The sequence below is a fragment of the Coregonus clupeaformis genome, chromosome 39 (genome assembly GCF_020615455.1).
Source record: "Coregonus clupeaformis isolate EN_2021a chromosome 39, ASM2061545v1, whole genome shotgun sequence".
Lineage (NCBI taxonomy): Eukaryota > Metazoa > Chordata > Actinopteri > Salmoniformes > Salmonidae > Coregonus > Coregonus clupeaformis.
The window spans coordinates 11549459-11570807 of NC_059230.1; the positions used below are offsets into that span (position 1 = coordinate 11549459).

Here is a 21349-nt window from a genome sequence, read left to right on the forward strand (position 1 = left end):
TCTCCTTTCTCTCCCTCTCTCCTTTCCCTCCCTCTATCCTTTCTCTCCCTCTATCCTTTCACTCCCTCTATCCTTTCACTCCCTCTATCCTTTCTCTCCCTCTATCCTTTCTCTCCCTCTATCCTTTCTCTCCCTCTCTCCTTTTTCTCCCTCTCTCCTTTCTCTCCCTCTCTCCTTTCTCTCCCTCTATCCTTTCTCTCCCTCTCTCCTTTCTCTCCCTCTCTCCTTTCTCTCCCTCTCTCCTTTCTCTCCCTCTCTCCTTTCTCTCCCTCTATCCTTTCTCTCCCTCTATCCTTTCTCTCCCTCTATCCTTTCTCTCCCTCTATCCTTTCTCTCCCTCTCTCCTTTCTCTCCCTCTATCCTTTCTCTCCCTCTATCCTTTCTCTCCCTCTATCCTTTCTCCCCCTCTCTCCTTTCTCTCCCTCTATCCTTTCACTCCCTCTATCCTTATAGCCATATAGCAGTATTACCATGGCGATAGGCTATGCCCAGTCTAGTCTGCGATGCCGCCATGTGATTATAGTCAGTTAGACTCAGGTGGTGTCAGGCAGCGACAGTGCCACTCCTAACTTTGTCATTGTGACCTTATCCTCAAAACTATCTTCATCCTCACCCTCATCCTCATCTTCATCACAGTTTTGTCACCCGTCCACCTCTTTGCTTGTTCTGCCATTCCTGCATTTTCAGGCATTTAAATATCACCAACTGCTGTCCACATATAGGAGAGACGTATTCCATATTGAATGGATAAGATAGTGAAAGCGAATACGGATAATATGAGCTGAAAGGGAATACAGAGAGAGAGAGAAACAAAGAGAGAATGAAAGAGAGAAAGAGACAAAAGCGCATTGGACAATTAATTGGATAGGTGGAGGGATGAGGTCATGATTAATGTTTTGCAGAAAATGGGTGTATCAGACACAAGGGAGGGTTTTGTCAGACACACACACACACACATACACACATTCATATATCCACACACACACACAAACACATACACACCCACACATGCATGCACACACACTTACACCAAAACAACTTTTTTGGGGGCAGTTACTTTAGACGTCAGCTGTTGCTATGGTGATGTCTGTGATCCAACGACAGAGCAGGATTGGCTAGAGTGGAAAGAGGCAGAGAAAGGCAGGACTGAGAGAGAGGGAGAGAGAGAGGGATAGAGAGGGAGCAATACAGGGATAGATAGACAGATATAGATAATTAGATTGATTGATAAATCCATACAAATGCTTTTAAAGGATTAATAAGATGCACTCAATTCATTCAGGCACATCAGACAAAGCCCTGACGTCATGGCATCATACTGTAGCCTTTTGTTGCTCAGGAGACAGTAAAACTTCATCACATACATGTGGTGAGATATGCAAGGGCATCCTATCTAGGAATTAAAGACGTATGTAATCTGTCCTGATGGCATTCCTCTTAGCAGGGTGGCTGGAATAGTTTTCACACAATATTTCACACACAGCTATAGGGCAAGTCTGTAACATGTTGTGTTATTGTTAAGATGAAAGGCTTGTGAGGCACAAGAGGTGTTAATTGCAGCACTTCGTGCCATTTCACTGTGTGCTCAGGCTTTGGTGTGTCAATGTGGCTTTGTTGACAGCAGGGCTTGGCTTGTCGTTGTGTCTGTGTGGATAGGGTTTGGTGACCGTGATGTGTCTAGTCGACCGCATGTTATAGATAGACAGTCAATGTGGTCGATGTTTGGTTTGACGTGTGTGTTTATGTGTGTGTGTTGACAGGGTATGCTATTTCTATGTGGTCACTGGTAAGGGTTAGGTTTGACCGTGAGTGTGTTTGCGAAGCCACGCGGTATAGTTTGTCGTCATATGTCTGTGTGGCAGAGGTTTGATTCTGTGTGCGTGTGCGTTCGTGCGTGCATGTGTGTTTGTTTCATAAGGGCTCTGTGTAACTGTGTGTGTGTGTGCGTTCAGGGTTCTTTGTGACCATGTCTTTGTGCGGTCAGGGTACTCGGAGTCTCTCGATGGTATCTGGGGATCACTGACTCAAGGAAATCAGGACACTCTAAATTTGTCACTGCAGCATAACCCACATTATGGAAGAATACAAGAGCTCTCTTTCTTTCTTTCTTTCTCTCTCTCTCTCTCTCTCTCTCTCTCTCTCTCTCTCTCTCTCTCTCTCTCTCATTATCTCTCTCCCTCTCCCTCTCTCTCTCTCGCTCTCTCTCGCTCTCTCTCTCGCTCTCTCTCGCTCTCTCTCTCTCTCTCTCTCTCTCTCTCTCTCTCTCTCTCACTCTCTCTCTCTCTCTCTCTCTCTCTCTCTCTCTCTCTCTCTCTCGCTCTCCTCTCTCTCTCTTCTCTCTCTCTCTCTCTCTCTCTCTCTCTCTCTCTCTCTCTCTCTCTCATTTTCTCTCTCATCTCTCTCTCTCGCTCTCTCTCTCTCTCTCTCTCTCTCTCTCTCTCTCTCTCTCTCTCTCTCTCATTCTCTCTCTCTCTCATTCTCTCTCTCTCTCTCTCTCTCTCTCTCTCTCTCTCTCTCTCTCTCTCTCTCTCTCTCTCATTCTCTCTCTCTCTCTCTCATTCTCTCTCTCTCGCTCTCTCATTCTCTCTCTCTCTCTCTCTCTTCTGTCTTTCCTTTCTTCCTATCTACCTCTCTCTGCTCTCTTTCTATAGCTTTTTTCTCATTGTCTCTTACTCAGACACACGTATATTGAATAATTATATGAGTAAGTAGTATGGAAATACACAGAGCAGATAACATATTGATATGGTTTATGATATGATATAGACTGTATTTTCAGTTTGCCCCTAATGTAGGTCTAGCATTACATGGGAAGGCACTGTGTGCTCTCATTGTCAAGCTATTGAAATAGCCTCCCCATAGTCCCAGTGGGGATCTTGTTTGTGGTTTCTTGGATGACAGTGAAGGGAATACCTTGTCAAGTGGTGTTTAAGGTAGAGGGAGTGATGCCTTGTCTGCCCTGGGGCTGTTTGGTCCTTAGTTGTTGTTGGAACATGGCATTCTAGCCTTATACTCGTGGTCAGAGGAGGTTAACAGATTAGATAGCATATCTAGCGAGCTACGTTGATTTGATCTGACTGGATAGGAGCCTAATTTAGAGGTATTCGTAGTCATCCCATGGCTTACATTTGGACTAATGGTGGATCACATTGATATTGTCACTTTCGAAGCAGCCTTTTCTTTAACGTGGTGTGCCACAGGGCTCAAATCTAGGACCACTGCTCTTTTCTATTTTTGTCTGTGATTTACTTGTAGTTGGCCTATGCTAGACATACAAATGCACATCGTTTGTATGTGCATGATGTTTGCTCTTTCTCTTTGGAATCATTTATGTTCTGCTTCTGTCAGAACCCATTGCTATTATTGTCCAGGACATTTTTTACACATGACTGTTTTTTCATGATATCAGGCGTACTGTAGGCTACCTCCTTGAATCACACACATTCAATCAGGTTTGGAGGGGGTACAGTATGCCCACACATGAGAAAAGGAGAGACAGAAATAAAGAGAATTGGAGGGAGTTAGAGAGAGAGACTTGGGGTCATGGAGGGATGCGCAGGCATATGCCAGTTGTTAAGAAAGTGAGAGAGATGGGGAACGCTGGAGGGTTCAGAAAGCGAGAGAGAGAGGGAGGAGAAGTGTGAGAGAGAGAGGGAATGGGGAGAGAAAGAGAGAGAGTGAAAGTGCTAGAGGGCTGATATTTAATGTGATAAATGGGTTGTGACAGTGTGGCTCTAAACCCCCTCCAACCAGAAGAGGAGGAGGAGGAGGACCACGGAAATAGAAAGCAGTATGGGTAAATGACATATATTATATACATATATTATGTATATATATATACAGTACCAGTCAAAAGTTTGGACACACCTACTCATTCAAGGGTTTTTCTTTATTTTTACTATTTTCTACATTGTAGAATAATAGTGAAGACATCAAAACGATGAAATAACACATATGGAATCATGTAGTAACCAAGAAAGTGTTAAACAAATATATTTTATATTTGAGATTATTCAAATAGCCACCCTTTGCCTTGATGATAGCTTTGCACACTCTTGGCATTCTCTCAACCAGCTTCATGAGGTAGTCACCTGGAATGCAAATCAATTAACAGGTTACCTTCTTAAAAGTTAATTAGTGGAATTTCTTTCCTTCTTAATGCGTTTGAGCCAATCAGTTGTGTTGTGACAAGGTAAGGGGGTATACAGAGGATAGCCCTATTTGGTAAAAGACCAAGTCCATATTTTAATGCAAGAACATCTCAAATAAGCAAAGAGAAACGACAGTCCATCATTACTTTAAAACATGAAGGTCAGTCAATACGGAACATTTCAAGAACTTTTAAAGTTTCTTCAAGTGCAGTCGCAACAACCATCAAGCACTATGATGAAACTGGCTCTCATGAGGACCGCCACAGGAATGGAAGACCCAGAGTTACCTCTGCTGCAGAGGATAAGTTCATTAAAGTTACCAGCCTCAGAAATTGCAGCCCAAATAAATGCTTAAAAGAGTTCAAGTAACAGACACATCTCAACATCAACTGTTCAGAGGAGACTGTGTGAGTCAGGCCTTCATGGTCGAATTGCTGTGATTTATTTAGAATTCAAGGCACACTTAACCAGCATGGCTATCACCGCATTCTGCAGCGATATGCCATCACATCTGGTTTGGGCTTAGTGGGACTATCATTTGTTTTTCAACAGGACAATGACCCAACACACCTCCAGGCTGTGTAAGGGCTATTTTACCAAGAAGGAGAGTGATGGAGTGCTGCATCAGATGACCTGGCCTCCAGAATCCCCCGACCTCAACCCAATTGAGATGGTTTGGGATGAGTTGGACCGCAGAGTGAAGGAAAAGTAGCCAACAAGTGCTCAGCATATGTGGGAACTCCTTCAAGACTGTTGGAAAAACATTCCAGGTGAAGCTGGTTGAGAGAATGCCAAGAGTGTGCAAAGCTGTCATCAAGACAAAGGGTGGCTATTTGAAGAATCTGAAATATAAAATATATTTTTATTTGTTTAACACTTTTTTGGTTACTACATGATTCCATATGTGTTATTTGATAGTTTTGATGTCTTCACTATTATTCTACAATGTAGAAAATAGTAAAAATAAAGAAAAACCCTGGAATGAGTAGGTGGGTCCAAACTTTTGACTGGTACTGTATATATATGTATACATTAATAAAAACTATACAAATTCAGAGATAGTGAGACAGAGGGAGGGGAGAAACATCACAAAGAAGTGAGACAGAAATACATTTCGATTGCCCTTCTTTAATTGTTTACGAGTCCAGTCAAGAAAACAGTACATTACACTGTATGTATAGTGTACATTCAGAGAGAGAAGTAGAGAGAGGCGGACAAGAGAAACAAAACAACATAACTAAAAGAACGCTTGACGTAAATCTGACTTGGATTGTCATTCTCTCATGGTTTAGCGGTCTTGATGAGCAGTTTAATTACAGCGTATGTCATTATGTACCGTGGAACAAAACCTTTTTCATATTGGACGAGCAGTCACAACACTTCATCAGATGAATACAGTACAGGTTTAGACTGCAGAAAGAACTAAGAACTATGGTGGCTCTCAGTAGAGAGCTGGAACAGCCCTGTAGAGTACAGACAATGACATGTACTGTAAGACGTTAGAAAGAGAGAGAGAGAGAGAGAGAGAGAGAGAGAGAGAGAGAGAGAGAGAGAGAGAGGGGGAAGCCTGGGAGATGACTCATAATGTAGGGAGGAATGGAGAGAGAGAGAGAAAGAGAAGGAAAGAGAGAGATAAAGATAGAAGGAGAGGTTTAAGACAGGGAACCATGAGGGACTGGGAGATGGGGGTGAGACCCGATGGGTTAAATCCTAAGGGTTTGATCTACCTCTCTCCTCCTCTCTTCTCCTCTCTTCTCCTCCTGAGTCATCTCAAGTCTCACTCCCTCGTTCCCCCTCGGTCTCTCTCTCCATTGTTGAAATATTTTTCTCACTATTTTCCTAATCTTTCTGTATCTCAGTGTCTTAATGCACCCTCAATCTCCAACTGGTTATCCTTGTCTTCAGTTGAAGGAGAACAACATACCATATCAAACACACCATCAGAAATTTAACTTTTATGCCTAGCTACTAATTTTACCACAAAAACTCCAATGAGTGAAATGCACATTTCTGGCCCTACATGGCCACAGTTTATTCTCAGTTTGTGTATAATGACGCTGTATGTATGTATTTACTGTAACAACAATCTAACAACAACACAGCTGTGGGCTTGTAACAAAATGTGATGTTATATGTTTGTAACAATGCGTATGCACCCTTCTCTCTCTCCCCCCCCATCTCTCTCGCTCCCCCTTTCCCCTCCCCCTCCCCCTCCCTCTATTCCCTCCCTCTCTCCTTCTCCTACCCCAGTGTGGACAGCGCGTTTCTCCCAGGAGCCAGCGGACCAGTCGGTGGTGCTGGGCCAGAGGGTGATTTTGTCCTGTGTTGTGTTTAACTACTCGGGCATTGTGCAGTGGACCAAGGATGGACTGGCCCTGGGCATCGGAGAGGACCTCAGGGGTGAGACTACAACAACTCTTAAGACCCCCCAACAACACCCAACAACACCCAACACCCATCGTTTCTAGTCGCCCTCCTTAAAAGGCCTCTCTGTATATCGCCCTGTCTCCCCTTTTCACTCTATCTTTCATTATCTCATGTTGTGCTGTTGTGGTTTTTACCTTTTGTGGTTTTTACCTTGTGGTCCTCTGTAGCTCAGCTGGTAGAGCACGGCGCTTGTAACGCCAAGGTAGTGGGTTCGATCCCCGCGACCACCCATACACAAAAAAATGTATGCACGCATGACTGTAAGTCGCTTTGGATAAAAGCGTCTGCTAAATGGCATATTATTATTATTTTCTCTACCACCTCTCCCCCTCTTTCTATCTCTACCCCCCCCTCTCTCTTTCTCTCTGTCTCTCTCTTTGTCTCTCTCTCTCGTTCTCTCTCTATCTCTATGTCGCTGAGTCTCTGTCTGTCTATCAATTTCTCTATACCTATCTCTATCACGAACATACACGTTCTATCTCTCCTATCTGTAAGAAATAAGGCTTGTTAAAAAAATGTTTATGTAAACTCATTGCTTTTCTCACATTCTGTTTCAGGCCACACTTTCCCCTTTATCCCTCTTTCTCTTCCTTTGCAGCTTTCTCTTCCTGCTTCATTCCGTCTCGCTCTCTCTTTGCCTCTGTTCAACCCCTCACTCATTCTTCATTCTCCCTCCCTCCCTCCCCCCCTCTGCCACTCTTTTCCTCTCCTTCACACTCTCTCTTCCTCCCTCTCTTTGCCTCTGCTTTCTCTCAAACCCTCTCTCATTCCTCTCTCCCTCCCTTCCTCTGCTGCTCCTCTTCATCTGTCCCCTCACCATTCCTTTCTCTCTCTCTCTCTTTCTCTCTCTCGCTTTCTCTCTCTTTCTTTCCCTCTCCCTCTCTCTCTCTCTCTCTCTCTCTCTCTCTCTCTCTCTCTCTCTCTCTCTCTCTCTCTCTCTCTCTCTCTCTCTCTCTCTCTCTCTCTCTCTCTCTCTCTCTCTCTTTCAATCATATTGTTACTGTAATGGTTCAGTGCTTCAAGCCAAAGCTTTTAAATAGAAACATGTGAATGAACACTGGTTCCCTCATACACACGCTCCCTCTCTCCCTCGCTCCCCCGCTCTCTCTCTCCCTGCCTCTCCCCCTCGCTCCTTCGCTCTCTCTCCCTGCCTCTCTCCCTCGCTCCCTTGATCTCTTTCCCTCTCCCTTTCATACTCTTTCGCTCTCTCGACATTTCACATGCAAATACATGCATAGACAACACACAGACACACATGATATGCCAGTTACAAGGACACACAAGGTTATGGGAGGGTAAGCTCATTTGAAGCATATGGATATACATACAGTACATTCTACTGTGACAGAATAATTCAGATGGAATTTATATGTGAAGAGAAAGGATATGAAATCTGCTACAGCATTTCTGTCCGTTTGGAGTCCTCTAAAACGTTGTTGTCATAATGCATGCATTTTATTCTCTTGCTGGTGAAAGAGAGCATGGCTGCCACCTGCTGGTGAGAATGTATAGCATCACGGGAGCTGTGAGCGCTAGAAGAGAGCGAGTGAGAGAAGGGGGGAGGAAGGAAGGGGGAGAGAGAGCGAGAGATAGACAGAGAGAGAGAGAGAGAGAGATAGACAGAGAGATAAATAGAGAGAGAGAGAGAGAGAGAGAGAGAGAGAGAGAGAGAGAGAGATAGAGAGAGTGTGCATACATGCGCATATATATGAATATTTGCATGGTTGTTTTCATTTGCATAAATAATTATGCACAGGTGTTTTTGGTTTGTTATCATTACATTCAATACATTCCAAATGAGCCTGTCCTTCTCATTTATCATTTAACCAGCATCTACTGGTTGTCCCTATGTCTGACTCTCTCTCCCTTCCCCCCAGCCTGGCCGAGGTACCGTGTGTTGCGGGTGCAGGAGCTGGGCCAGTATAACCTGGAGATCATCTCAGCTGAGCTGTCTGATGACTCCCTGTACGAGTGCCAGGCCCCTGATGCTGCACTACGTTCTAGAAGAGCCAAACTCACCGTCCTCAGTAAGATACAGCAACTGCGTGCGTGTGTGTGGTTGTGTAAGTGTGTGTGTGTGGTTGTGTATATGTGTGTGTGTGTGTGTGTATTCCCATATGTGTGTAACCCCCCTGTCCTATCTCCAGTCCCCCCAGATGACCCAGTGATAGATGGGGCCCCTGAGGTGCTGCTGAATGCAGGGGACCACTATAACCTGAGCTGTGTGTCCCGCGGGGCCAAGCCCCCTGCCATGATAGAGTGGCAGAAAGACGGGATCCCTGTAGATGGAGCAGTCAGCACTACCGTGAGTCAATGAAACATGCATGTACACAGACATACACATAGTATTATAACACACACATGCACACACACACACACACACAAGTACATATCACAGGCATGCACACACACACACACACACACACACTCAAATACATACACACATTGGACACAGTCACTGACTTTCATTGCGTCACGCCTACCTTTTCTCATAGTTGTATTGGCCGTCATCTCTTGAGTCCATTGTTACCCCTCTCTTGACCATTTATCTGTCTCCCTCCCTCCCTCGTTCCTTCTTTCCCTCCCTCCATCTGTCTCCATCAGGAGGTGCTCCCAGACAGGAAGAGGGTGACGACCCACAGCTTCCTGCCCATCCACCCAGTGGACACAGACACAGGGAGGAACTATAGCTGCGTGGCCAGTAACCTGGCTATCCCCACCGGGAAACGCACCACCGTCACCCTCAACGTACACCGTAAGTCACCCTCAAAGTACACCGTAAAGACTTGTTCATAACCATCCCCTTAGCTTTACATCGTTTTCACTACAGACTGTATGACTGAATATCTGATGTTATTCAAAGACAACAGCTACTAATGAAAACCAGTAGATCACAGATCACTGCCCAGGACCCTTGAGGGATTCTCTCTTTTTCCATCATCTCTCTCTACCCCCCTCCTCCCTCCTTCTCTCTATCATTTGCTTATTTGCTTATGTATCGGTGTGCCTCAGTAACCCTGTGTATCCTCTCTTTCCAGACCCCCCCACGGTGACCCTGTCCATCGAGCCTCGCTCCGTCCTAGAGGGGGACAGAGTCACCTTCACCTGCGCAGCCTCCGCCAACCCTCCTATCATGGGATACATGTATGTCCTCTATCTATCTGTTCTTCTTTCTGTCTGTCTGTATGTCCACCTGTTTCTCTCTCTAGCCGTGCATTAGTCTTGCTGGATAGTTGTATTTTGGGTAGTTACATGTTTAATGTGTTAGTCGTGGTGTGCATGTTTTTGGCCAATGCGGGAATCAAACCTACAGCTCTGGCAGTACATGTTTATTCATACAATATGTATGTGTTCTTTCTCAGGTGGGCTAAAGGTGGAGTGATCCTGCAGGGGGCCAGAGAGAGTGTGCTCACCACCAAAGCTGACCATTCCTTCTTCACTGAGCCAGTGTCATGCTCAGTGTTCAACGCCGTGGGCAAAACCAACGTCAGCATCCTGGTCGATGTACACTGTGAGTCTGACTAGACCTCCATGGCTGGCCAATAGCATCTGTCTGTCTGTCTGTCGGTCTCTCTCTCTGTCTGTCTGGCTGTCTGTGTGTCGCTCTGTCTGTCTGTCTCTGTCTCTCTCTCTGTCTGTCTGTCTGTCTGTCTGTCTGTCTGTCTGTCTGTCTGTCTGTCTGTCTGGCTGTGTGTGTCTCTCTCTCTCTCTCTCTCTGTCTGTCTGTCTGTCTGTCTGTCTGTCTGTCTGTCTGTCTGTCTGCTCTCTCTCTCTCTCTCTATCTCTCACTCTCTCTCTGTCTGGCTGGCTCTCTCTCTGTCTGTCTGTTTGTCTGGCTCTCTGTCTCTTGATCTCAATCTCTCTCCTCTCTCTGTCAGTCTTTCATTTCTCTTTACCTGGTCATTTTTGTATTGTCTTTGACTTTGTTATCAGTCCTCTCTCTCTCTCTCCCTCCCTCTCTCTCCCCAGTTGGTCCTATTCTGGTAGTGGAGCCCAGACCAGTGACAGTGGACATGGACTCTGATGTCGCTCTGAACTGCAAATGGGCCGGCAACCCTCCTCTAACACTTACCTGGACCAAGAAGGGCTCCAATATGGTGAGGGCCAGCTCTCTCACTCCTCCACTCTCTTCCTTCTCTCGCTCCCTTTATCTCTTCTATCCTCTGTATCTCTCCGTCTCTCTATTCTCTTTTGCGCCCCTGCTCTGTCCATCTCTCTCTTTCTCTCTCGTTGTGTAGGTCCACAGTAACGACAACCATCTCTTTCCCCCTCTCTTATCTATCCGTTGTCTGTCTTCTTTCTTCCTATCTCTCCTTTCTTTCTTTCTTTCTTTCTCTTTTATTATCTTTTGTCCCTCTAAAAAAGTAGAATGGCCTCCGTGTCACGAGTTACAAAGCCAGAACCCAGAAGCAGACCAGGACAAGGTAAGTTGAAACGAAGGTGAGTGTTTATTTACAAATTCAAGAGTGATGCTGAATAATCCAGGGAACAGAGCGGGCGGCGTTGATTAGTTGTTGGGGGTGCAGTGGTTGATCCAATCATGGCTCGGCAGCCGCCGACCACCAGGCAGAGGTTGGATGAAGGTCCCGGATGAGTGATGTTCATGGCTAACGATCCGGCAGGGAATGGATGTTAGGCCAGAGCCTAAGAAGGGTGATGATCAGGACCAGGTGTGCAGATTGCTGATGGGATGCAGGTGCGGAAATCAAGAGAGCTCCCCGGAGCGTTCCAGAACCCTCGGGAAACTGGAGATCACGAGCAGAAAACTAGTCCACAGACAGGACCCGACTCAGACTGCCGGGATCGTTACAGTACCCCCCTCCGCGAACGCCACCGGGCGGACTCCCGGAGCGCCAGGATGGAGGCGGTAGAAGTCACGGATGAGGTCAGCATCTAGGATCTGTCGCCGCGGAATCCAACTCCTCTCTTCAGGACCATACCCCTCCCAGTCCACGAGATACTGGAAACCCCGGCCCCGCCGTCTGGAATCCATGATGCGTCGCACCGTGTAGGCAGGACCGCCTCCGATCATCCGAGGAGGAGGAGGAGGAGGCGGAGGAGGCAACAGAGGACTGAGGAGAACAGGCTTGAGGCAGGAGACATGAAAGGTGGGATGGACTCTGAGCGTCCTCGGGAGTTTGAGTCGAACTGCCACCGGATTGATCACCTTCTCCACCACAAACGGACCAATGAACTCGGTAACAACTTCCTAGACTCAGTCCGTAAAGGAAGATCCCGTGTGGCCAACCAGACCCTATCTCCGATGGTGTAGGTGGGAGCGGGGATCCGGCGACGATTCGCCTGGAGCTGATACCGGTCCGAAACTCTAAGGGAGTGCCTTTCTGGCCCGATGCCAGGTCCGGTGGCAACGACGAATATGGGCCTGAACAGAAGGCACTGAGAGCTCCTTCTCCTGAGAAGGGAACAAGGGAGGTTGGTAGCCATACAGGCACTGGAAGGGAGACATCCCAGTGGCAGATGTAGGGAGAGTATTGTGGGCATACTCAACCCAAGGCAACTGAGAGACCCAGGAGGTGGGGTTGGAAGAGGCCAGGCAGCGTAGCGTGGATTCCATCTTCTGGTTGGCTCTCTCCGCCTGACCATTAGATTGGGGGTGAAACCCAGATGTGAGACTGACTGTAGCTCCAATGGCCAAACAGAAGGACTTCCAGACAGCAGAGGTAAACTGAGGGCCACGGTCGGAAACGATATCACTGGGCAACCCGTGGACCCTGAAAACCTCCCTAACCAGGATCTCGGACGTCTCCGAGGCAGAGGGAAGCTTGGCAATTGGCACAAAGTGGGCGAACTTGCTGAATCTGTCCACGATAGTCAGAACGACCGTGTTCCCCTCAGAAGCGGGCAACCCAGTGACAAAGTCCAGGGCCAGATGCGACCATGGTCGCGGGGAATAGGAAGGGGGTGAAGTAGTCCAGAGCTGGGCCGATTGGTACTCTTATTCTGCGCACACACTGGACAGGCAGCAACATAACCCCGAGTATCCTCGGCCATGGCAGGCCACCAAAAAGCGTCTGCGAAGAAACGCCATCGTCCGAGCCACGCCAGGGTGACAAGCCATCTTGCTGGCGTGGGACCATTTGAGGACCGCAGGGCGAACCGACTCAGGCACAAACAACCGACCGGGTGGACCGTTACCGGGACCGGGCTGCGTCCCGAAGAGCCGCCATCACCTCCTCCTCAATCTTCCACCTAACAGCTCCCACGACGCAGTTCCGGGGGGAGAATTGTCTCGGTCTTGGACCCACTCTCCTCCGTCTTGGAGAACATCCGAGACAAGGCGTCCGCCTTGCCGTTCTTAGATCCAGGTCGGAACGTCAGGGAAAAATTGAATCGTCCGAAAAACAACGACCACCTGGCCTGACGGGAGTTGAGACGTCTAGCCGATTGCACGAAGCAAGGTTCTTGTGGTCAGTCCAGACAATAAACGGCTGCTCCGCCCCCTCCAACCAGTGGCGCCACTCCTCCAAGGCAAGTTTCACCGCGAGAAGCTCCCGGTTACCCACATCGTAATTCCTCTCGCAGGCGAAAGGCGGCGAGTAGTAGGCGCAGGGATGGAGTTTACTGTCCGTGGAGCATCGCTGCGACAGGATGGCGCCAACTCCCACATCAGACGCGTCCACTTCAACGACGAACTGACGGGCCGTGTCCGGTTGAGAGAGAATCGGTGCGTTGGTGAATCGCCTCTTCAAATCCAGAAACGCTCGATCCGCCTCCGGATTCCACTTGAAGCTCCTGATACTGGAAGTCAAGGCCGTTAACGGAGCGGCCACACGGCTGTAATCCCGGATGAATCTGCGGTAGAAATTCGCAAACCCCAAAAATCTCTGGAGCTGCAATCTCGTACCGGGCTGGGCCCATTCCAGAACCGCTCTAACCTTCTCCTGGTCCATCCTAATCTCTCCCCTGGAGATGATGTACCCGAGAAAGGATGTCGTGTGGGCGTGAAACTCGCACTTCTCGGCCTTCACGAACAGGCGATTCTCCAACAATCGCTGCAGAACCTGCCGGACATGCTGGACGTGGTCGGAAGGTTCCTTCGAGAAGATCAGAATGTCATCCAGGTAAACAAACACAAAGAGACCGATCATATCTCTCAGGACGTCGTTCACCATACTCTGGAGTACCGCTGGAGCATTGGTCAGTCCAAACGGCATCACCTGATACTCGAAGTGACCCATCGGTGTATTGAAACCCGTCAACCACTCGTCTCCCTCTCTGATCCGGACCATGTGATACGCATTGCGTAGGTCTAGCTTGGTGAACACCGTAGCACCCTGTAAGGAGTCGAAGGCAGAACTCATCAAGGGCAGGGGATACTTGTTCTTCACCGTGATGTCATTCAAACCCCGATAATCAATACACGGTCGAAGAGAGCCATCCTTCTTACCCACAAAGAAGAATCCTGCCCCCCAGGGGGTGATGACGAGGGACGAAGCGAGACCAGCAGCTAGGGACTCCTTGATGTAGGTCTCCAAAGCCTCACGTTCAGGGCGGGAGATACTGTATAACCTTCCCTTGGGGTAGACAGCTCCAGGGAACAGGTTGATGGCACAATCATATGGTCGGTGGGGAGGGAGTGACAGAGCCTTCTGCTTACTGAACACTTCCCCCAAATCGTGATATGTCTCGGGAACCAGGGACAAATCTGGGGGTTTAGCCTCAATCACCTGACTGGGAACCGAATGGGGACAGGCAGTCTTGAGACAGTTAGCATGACAATCGAGGCTCCAACTTCGTTACCTTGCCCGTCACCCAATCGAACGTGGGATTGTGTTCCTTCAGCCAGGGGGTATCCAAGGACCAGAGGAACATGGGAAGACGGCAGAATGAAGAATGAAATCATCTCCGAATGATTCCCCGACAACAGCATCTTAACCGGTTCAGTCCTCATCGTGATACGTGCCAGACTACTGCCGTTCAGAGTGGTCGCTTCAATGGCTTCCGGCAATTGCTCCTTGGAAAGCCCCAGCTGTTCCACCAACTCGGCATCAAGAAAGCTTCCATCGGCACCTGAATCGATAAAAGCGTTAATCGCTAAGCTCTGATTCCTGTTCACAAGGGTAGCCGGGAAACGGGGTCTGACAGAGGTACTGAGAGGTTGAAACTGGCTCGCTAAAAGTCCTCCCAACTTTAGCGAGCCGGGCAGTTTGACGACCGCCGGGAACAAGTGGAGATGTAATGTCCCGAGCTACCACAGTAGAGGCAGCAGTTGGTCTTACGTCTATGTTGACGCTCCTCCTTGGTTAACCCGTGCCGCCCCACTTGCATGGGTTCAGAATCGGGAGAGAGGACCTCTCCACTAATCCTTTGTGGTGGAGAATGATCGACGTGTTCTGGTCCACCACCCGACCCGACTGGGAACTGAGAAGCTGATCGATTGGACGGACCCCATTGCTTCTCCCTCCTTCGCTCTCGGACTCGATTATCCACCCGAATAGACAAGGCTACCAAGCTGTCCAGGTCACTAGGCTCCGGATAGGAGATCAACTCATCCTTGAGCTGCTCCGACAGACCCTGGTAAAGGCCGCTTGCAGAGACTCCTCATTCCACCCACTCTCCACAGCCAACGTCTTGAACTCGATCACGAAGTCGGCCACGCTGCGAGTTCCTTGGTGAAGCGAAAACAGGCGCCTAGCTGCGTCCCTCCCTCGGACGGAATGGTCGAAGAGCCTCCTCATCTCGGCCGTGAACCCCTGGTATGAAGCCATGCAGGGGTCTTGTCGTTCCCAAACGGCTGAAGCCCACTCCAGCGCTCGACCACGCAGCAACTCAATCACAAAGGCTATCCTAGCCTTGTCTGTGGCATAAGAGTAGGGCTGTAGATCGAACACTAACCCACACTGCATAAGGAAAGAACGGCATCTTCCCAGCTCCCCTCATATTTATCCGGCGTCGGAACCTTGGGCTCACGGAAGGACACAGCTCCAGACGCGGCAGGCGAGATGGGTGAAACCGGTAGTGGATCCTCCACCGGAAACTTGCGCTGGTTCTGGACCTCCGTCAGACCCGGTAGAAAGGTTCCGAACTGACAACGCTATCTCCTGTAGTGCCGTGCTATGTTGTCCCAACATCTTCTCCTGATGGGAAATGGCATGGCGAACAGAGTCCAGGTCCGCTGGGTTCATTACTGGCCGGATCGTTCTGTCACGAGTTACAAAGCCAGAACCCAGAAGCAGACCAGGACAAGGTAAGTTGAAACGAAGGTGAGTGTTTATTTACAAATTCAAGAGTGATGCTGAATAATCCAGGGAACAGAGCGGGCGGCGTTGATTAGTTGTTGGGGGTGCAGTGGTTGATCCAATCATGGCTCGGCAGCCGCCGACCACCAGGCAGAGGTTGGATGAAGGTCCCGGATGAGTGATGTTCATGGCTAACGATCCGGCAGGGAATGGATGTTAGGCCAGAGCCTAAGAAGGGTGATGATCAGGACCAGGTGTGCAGATTGCTGATGGGATGCAGGTGCGGAAATCAAGAGAGCTCCCCGGAGCGTTCCAGAACCCTCGGGAAACTGGAGATCACGAGCAGAAAACTAGTCCACAGACAGGACCCGACTCAGACTGCCGGGATCGTTACACTCCGGCCACATCATCGCACTCCCCTTTTCGTCTGTCCATCTCTTTCTCTCTGTTTGCCCCTGACTCTCTGTTTGTTCCTCTCTCTCTCCATCCCTTGTGTAGGTCCTTAGTAATAACAACCAGCTGTTCCTGAAGTCAGTGAGCCAGGCGGACGCTGGGCAGTACGTGTGTAAGGCCATCGTCCCCAGGATCGGAGTGGGAGAGACAGAGGTCACGCTCACTGTCAACGGTAAGGAACACCACACATCACACGAATAGATAAGCTGGAGTTTATGGTTCAAATGTGTGTGATGATTTGATGTAGGCTTTAATACTGCTATGAAGACTGGAGTGTGCAACTTTCATTTCAAACTTCATTGGTATAGTATTTCTTCTTGTTATACATGAAGTGGAATGTACCACCCCTCACTCTTTCTCAAGCTCACTCTCTTTATTTCTTCCTATCCAGGTCCCCCCATCATCTCCAGTGAGCCCGTCCAGTATGCGGTGAGGGGGGAGAGAGGAGAGGTCAAATGCTATATTGCCAGCTCTCCACCACCGGACAAGATTGTAAGTTGACAGTTGATACTGTACAAACTCTACTGCAAGCTTATACATTACCACCTATACATTATCGTCATGAGATGACCGCCTATACATTATCATCATGAGATTACCACCTATACATTATCATCATGAGATTACCGCCTATACATTATCGTTGTGGGTACCACCTATATGTTATTGTCGTGAGATTACCACCTATACATTATCGTCGTGAGATTACCACCTATACATTATCGTCGTGAGATTACCACCTATGCATTATCGTCGTGAGATTACCACCTATACATTATCATCATGAGATTACCGCCTATACATTATCGTTGTGGGTACCACCTATACATTATCGTCGTGAGATTGCCACCTATACATTATCGTCGTGAGATTACCACCTATGCATTATCGTCGTGAGATTACCACCTATACATTATCGTCATGTGATGGCCACCAAAATCTTTTCGAATTGTCCTGAGACCCACCAAGTAAACAAGATTTCTAGTAGAGGGACACTTCTAGTGCAGCCAGTCACAGTGTCTGAAACCAGCTGATATCTCCTCTCCTCCACTTGTCTCTCTGGTCCGGATGCTCTCAGACAGTGGCTGCATCTGAAATGGCACCATTTTCCCTACATAGTGCACCCTATGGGCCATGGTCAAAAGTAGTGCACTGTATAGGGAATAAGGTGCTATTTGGGACGCAGTCAGTGTGTAGTTGGTCTCTTCCTCCTCTCCTCTCCTCTTGTCTCTAATGTTTGTGAGTTTGATTCTCTCTGACGCACCAGCTTGCGTCCTTAATGCAGGGACAGAAAGGGAGTTATAAAATATGAAGGACTGGCTGGAACAGTTGTCCCAGTAAATGCCTCCGTCAGAGTTTCTCGTTTTTCAGAATAAATGGAAGATTACCGGAACATGTGGCCTCATGCATTTTTAAATACTCTCATACTTCAGTGTGAATAATAGCTTTTAGCGGATTAGAAGTTGCGGAAGTGTGTAAGATTCTCACCAACTCTAAAACCACTACATATGACTCTATAGTCCAAGAATAGAGAGATAGAGAGGCTTAGAACGGTTGCTGCTGGTAATGTGTGAATCTCATTCTGTGTGCGTTGTGTGTGTGAATGTGTTTTTGATGTATGTATGTGTTTGCTTGTTTACTTTAGTGGGGATGTGTCTGTGTGTACATCTTTGTATGCCCACTTGTGTGTACAGTATGCCTGCATGTGTACAATATGTGTGTAAATGCATAATGCATATGTATGTGTATGCCAGTAAACATAATGTACTGGGGTCCATATGGGTGTGTTAACTTGCGCCTGTCTGTCTGTCTGTGTTTCAGGTGTGGGCGTGGAAGGAGAACGTATGGGAGAAGGAGAAGGGAACTCTGTTGGAGAGGTACACGGTGGAGCAGAGTAAACCTCTGTCTGAGGGAGGGGCTGTCCTCTCCACCCTCACCATCAACAACGTCATGGAGGCTGACTTCCTGTCCACCTACAACTGTACCGCCTGGAACGCCTTCGGTCCCGGGACCATGATCATCATCCTGGAGGAGACTGGTATGACCAGAGACAAACAACAACAAAAACAGCAACAACAGCAACAATAACCACCATATATTCACCACCATTATATTCACAACCATTATATTCATACTCCTAACTTGATATGACCAGACATCTCTCCTCAAAAACAACAACAATACTCACGCCTGCTCTATCACAATGTTTTAGCTGAATCTGCATGTTGTATTGTGTTGACTACTTACATTTTTCTGTACTTTCTCTCTCCCTCTCTCTCCCTCATTTTCTCTCTCCCTCTTTCTCTCTCTCTCTCTCTCTCTCCTCTCTCTCTCTCTCTCTCTCTCTCTCTCTCTCTCTCTCTCTCTCTCTCTCTATCGCTCTCTCTCCTCTCCCCATTCTCTCTGTCTCATTCCATCCCCCTTTCCTCCCTCCCTCCTCTCTCCCTCCATTCCTCTCTCCTCTCATCCCTCTCTCAGAGGAGGTCCCAGTGGGTATAATAGCAGGAGGGACTGTTGGCTGCACCATCCTGCTGTTCCTGTGTTTACTAGTCCTGGTGCTGGTCTTCTACCGACAGCGCAAAGGCAGTGAGTGACACCTGCATCTACTCCACACAGACAAACCATCTATAAAGTATCAAACACATACCAATACATGTTTCATATGCCCATGCCTTAAAAACACCATACACCTGTTTGTCTTCAGATATCTAACCTGTACCCCCACACATTGACTCGGTACCGGTACCCGCTGTATATAGCCTCATTATTGTTTTTTTGTTGTTGTTTTTTTAAACTTGAGTTTATTTAGTAAATATTTTCTTAACTCTATTTCTTGAACTGCATTGTTGGTTAAGGGCTTGTAAGTAAGCATTTCACGGTAAGGTCTACACCTGTTGTATTCGGCGCATGTGACAAATAGAATGTTATTTGATTTTTGATTTCATATCAATATATGAACCCATTATTTACCTTTACACATTATACATTATTCACATAACCCACATGCACATATACATACTGTATACATATTGTATCTATCTAAATCAATATACCCTGACATATCCAGCAGTATTCAACTGTGTACTGTGCTGTTGTGTTGTGCTTCCAGGTCGTCGCGGGGTCACGCTGGGTAAGCCAGACATCAAGGTAGAGACAATAAACAAGGAGACCCACAGTCTGGAGGAGGACTCCGGCAGCGTTTCCACGGCATCGCGCATGGTCAAGGCCATGTACTCGGTGAGTTGCCATGACAATGGGACAGCAGGTTGCCTTGAACTTTACTGCCTTTGGTTTATGTTACCCAAGTTCCCCTCAGGGGATCAATAAAGTTTATTCAATCATTCCAACGACACCTCAACTCTGAAGCTATCACCTTACACAACCAACCTCTTAAGAGAAATGCTGAACTTATTTTTCTTCTCAATCGTATCAACTTTTGCTGTTCTATCTTTCCAATCACAATACTGACATTTTTAACACTTATGGTGACCCTTTTCAACCTAAATTTAGATCTGTCACTTTCTCTTCCTTTCCTCTTTTTCTTCTACTTCGCCTCTTATGTTGGATTCCTCCCCACCTTTGTTGTTTTTTTGTTGTTTGATGGTTTAGTTTCTGCCCTCTTCTGTACCCTTCTCTCCCTCCTCTCAGCCCTTTAAAGACGATGTAGAACTGAAACAGGACCTACGCAGCGACACGCTAGACACGCGCCAGGAGTACGACCTGAAGGTGATATCATCACACACACACGCAAACACACACACATGCACGTACACACCCACACACACACATACACACGGACACACACACACCTTAGTTACAATATGTCTTCTTCTCTCTGTCCAGGATCCCACCAACGGCTACTACAACGTGCGAGCCTCCACCCACGACGAGGGCCGTCCCGCCTCCCGCTCCATGCACTACTCCGACTACCGGTCCTCCAACCCCGCAGGGGGCGCTACCTCCGTCAGCAGCAGTGCTGGAGGATCAGGGGCCACAGCCAGCGGAGGAGGCCCTCCAGGCCCAGGGCCCCTCTCCACCCCTGGCCGCCCCAGCTGCTACGACCCCCGGCCCCCCTCCAGACTGTCCCACAACAGCTATGCCCAGTTTAACACCTTCACCCGGGCTGGGCAGAGCCAGCAGCCCCCTCCCAATCCCCCGCCTCAGACCAGCGACTTCCCTGGGGACTGCAGCCTGTTGGACTCCTCTCAACTGGCCTACGACAACTACGGCTATCCCTCTCACCCCTATACCCCCTACCGCATGGGCTTCGCCCCGCCCACTCTGGCTCCCTTGGAAGCCGGGCCATCCTATGAGATGTACGGGGTGGGGTCGGGGGTGGGGCCTGTGCCGGTGGTGGGGCCTGGTGTGGGGGTGGTGCCTGGGGCAGCAACGTCAGGGTCAGAGACTGGACTGGGGAAGTATGGAAGCTCTACCCGCTTCTCCTATACCTCGCAGCATTCTGACTACGGCCACAGAGGACACACACAGAGGATGCAGACACATGTGTGAGATACAGTACATTCTCACGTAGAGGGTGAGGGTGCATTCTCATACACACTGTCATTCAGACACACACACACACATTCGCATTCTCAAACATACACACATAAACACGTGTGAGCTTACACACACACACACAGAGAGACACACATGCAGGCACACACACACAGACACACACACACACACAGGAGTTAGAATTTGCTCACAAGACAGGGAGTGTATGAGAAAGAGAGATAGTCCAGATCAGTGGACAATGGAGAGTATCCCAGTGAGACAGGGAGGGGAATTCCTTGTAATCTAGAATTCCCACACTCCCAGTGTTCAATTCTTCGCTCTGAAAGAGCAGAAAGCGAAAGTCACAATCAAGACCAGAGAAAACAGGACTAGAGAGAACAAGAGATCTTTAGATGTTAATTATCTAAATAAATAGCATAAGTGCTATGAATTTAGATTGTAATGAGTGACAAGAGGGAAGGGCGTTACAGGCAATTTATTCCATATACGATTGCCAAATATTACCGTAAGGCATATCATGGAGAAATTGACCGTCAAATATGGTACTCATTCGTTGGGCGGGAGAAACCTCAACCAGTGGAGGGTAATGACTGTCCGCCATTT

General features: G+C 48.2%; 1 protein-coding gene across 2 annotated transcripts in view; it reads left to right on the forward strand.

The window, feature by feature from the left end:
- Nucleotides 1-21088, forward strand: part of LOC121554280 (kin of IRRE-like protein 1) — a 29470-nt gene extending 8382 nt beyond the window's left edge. The window contains exons 2-15 of one of the 2 annotated variants that reach the window (XM_041867762.2): nt 6402-6551; nt 8456-8605; nt 8726-8883; nt 9183-9333; nt 9617-9722; nt 9941-10089; nt 10548-10675; nt 16277-16403; nt 16623-16723; nt 18053-18269; nt 18710-18817; nt 19341-19468; nt 19841-19957; nt 20075-21088. In XM_041867762.2, the coding sequence (XP_041723696.1) occupies nt 6402-6551; nt 8456-8605; nt 8726-8883; nt 9183-9333; nt 9617-9722; nt 9941-10089; nt 10548-10675; nt 16277-16403; nt 16623-16723; nt 18053-18269; nt 18710-18817; nt 19341-19468; nt 19841-19957; nt 20075-20740 (2456 nt within the window). In that variant the 3' untranslated portion in view covers nt 20741-21088. The remainder of the gene's footprint in view (nt 1-6401; nt 6552-8455; nt 8606-8725; nt 8884-9182; nt 9334-9616; nt 9723-9940; nt 10090-10547; nt 10676-16276; nt 16404-16622; nt 16724-18052; nt 18270-18709; nt 18818-19340; nt 19469-19840; nt 19958-20074) is intronic. The other variant, XM_041867763.2, reaches the window with a different exon arrangement.
- The last annotated feature ends 261 nt before the right edge of the window (nt 21089-21349 follow it).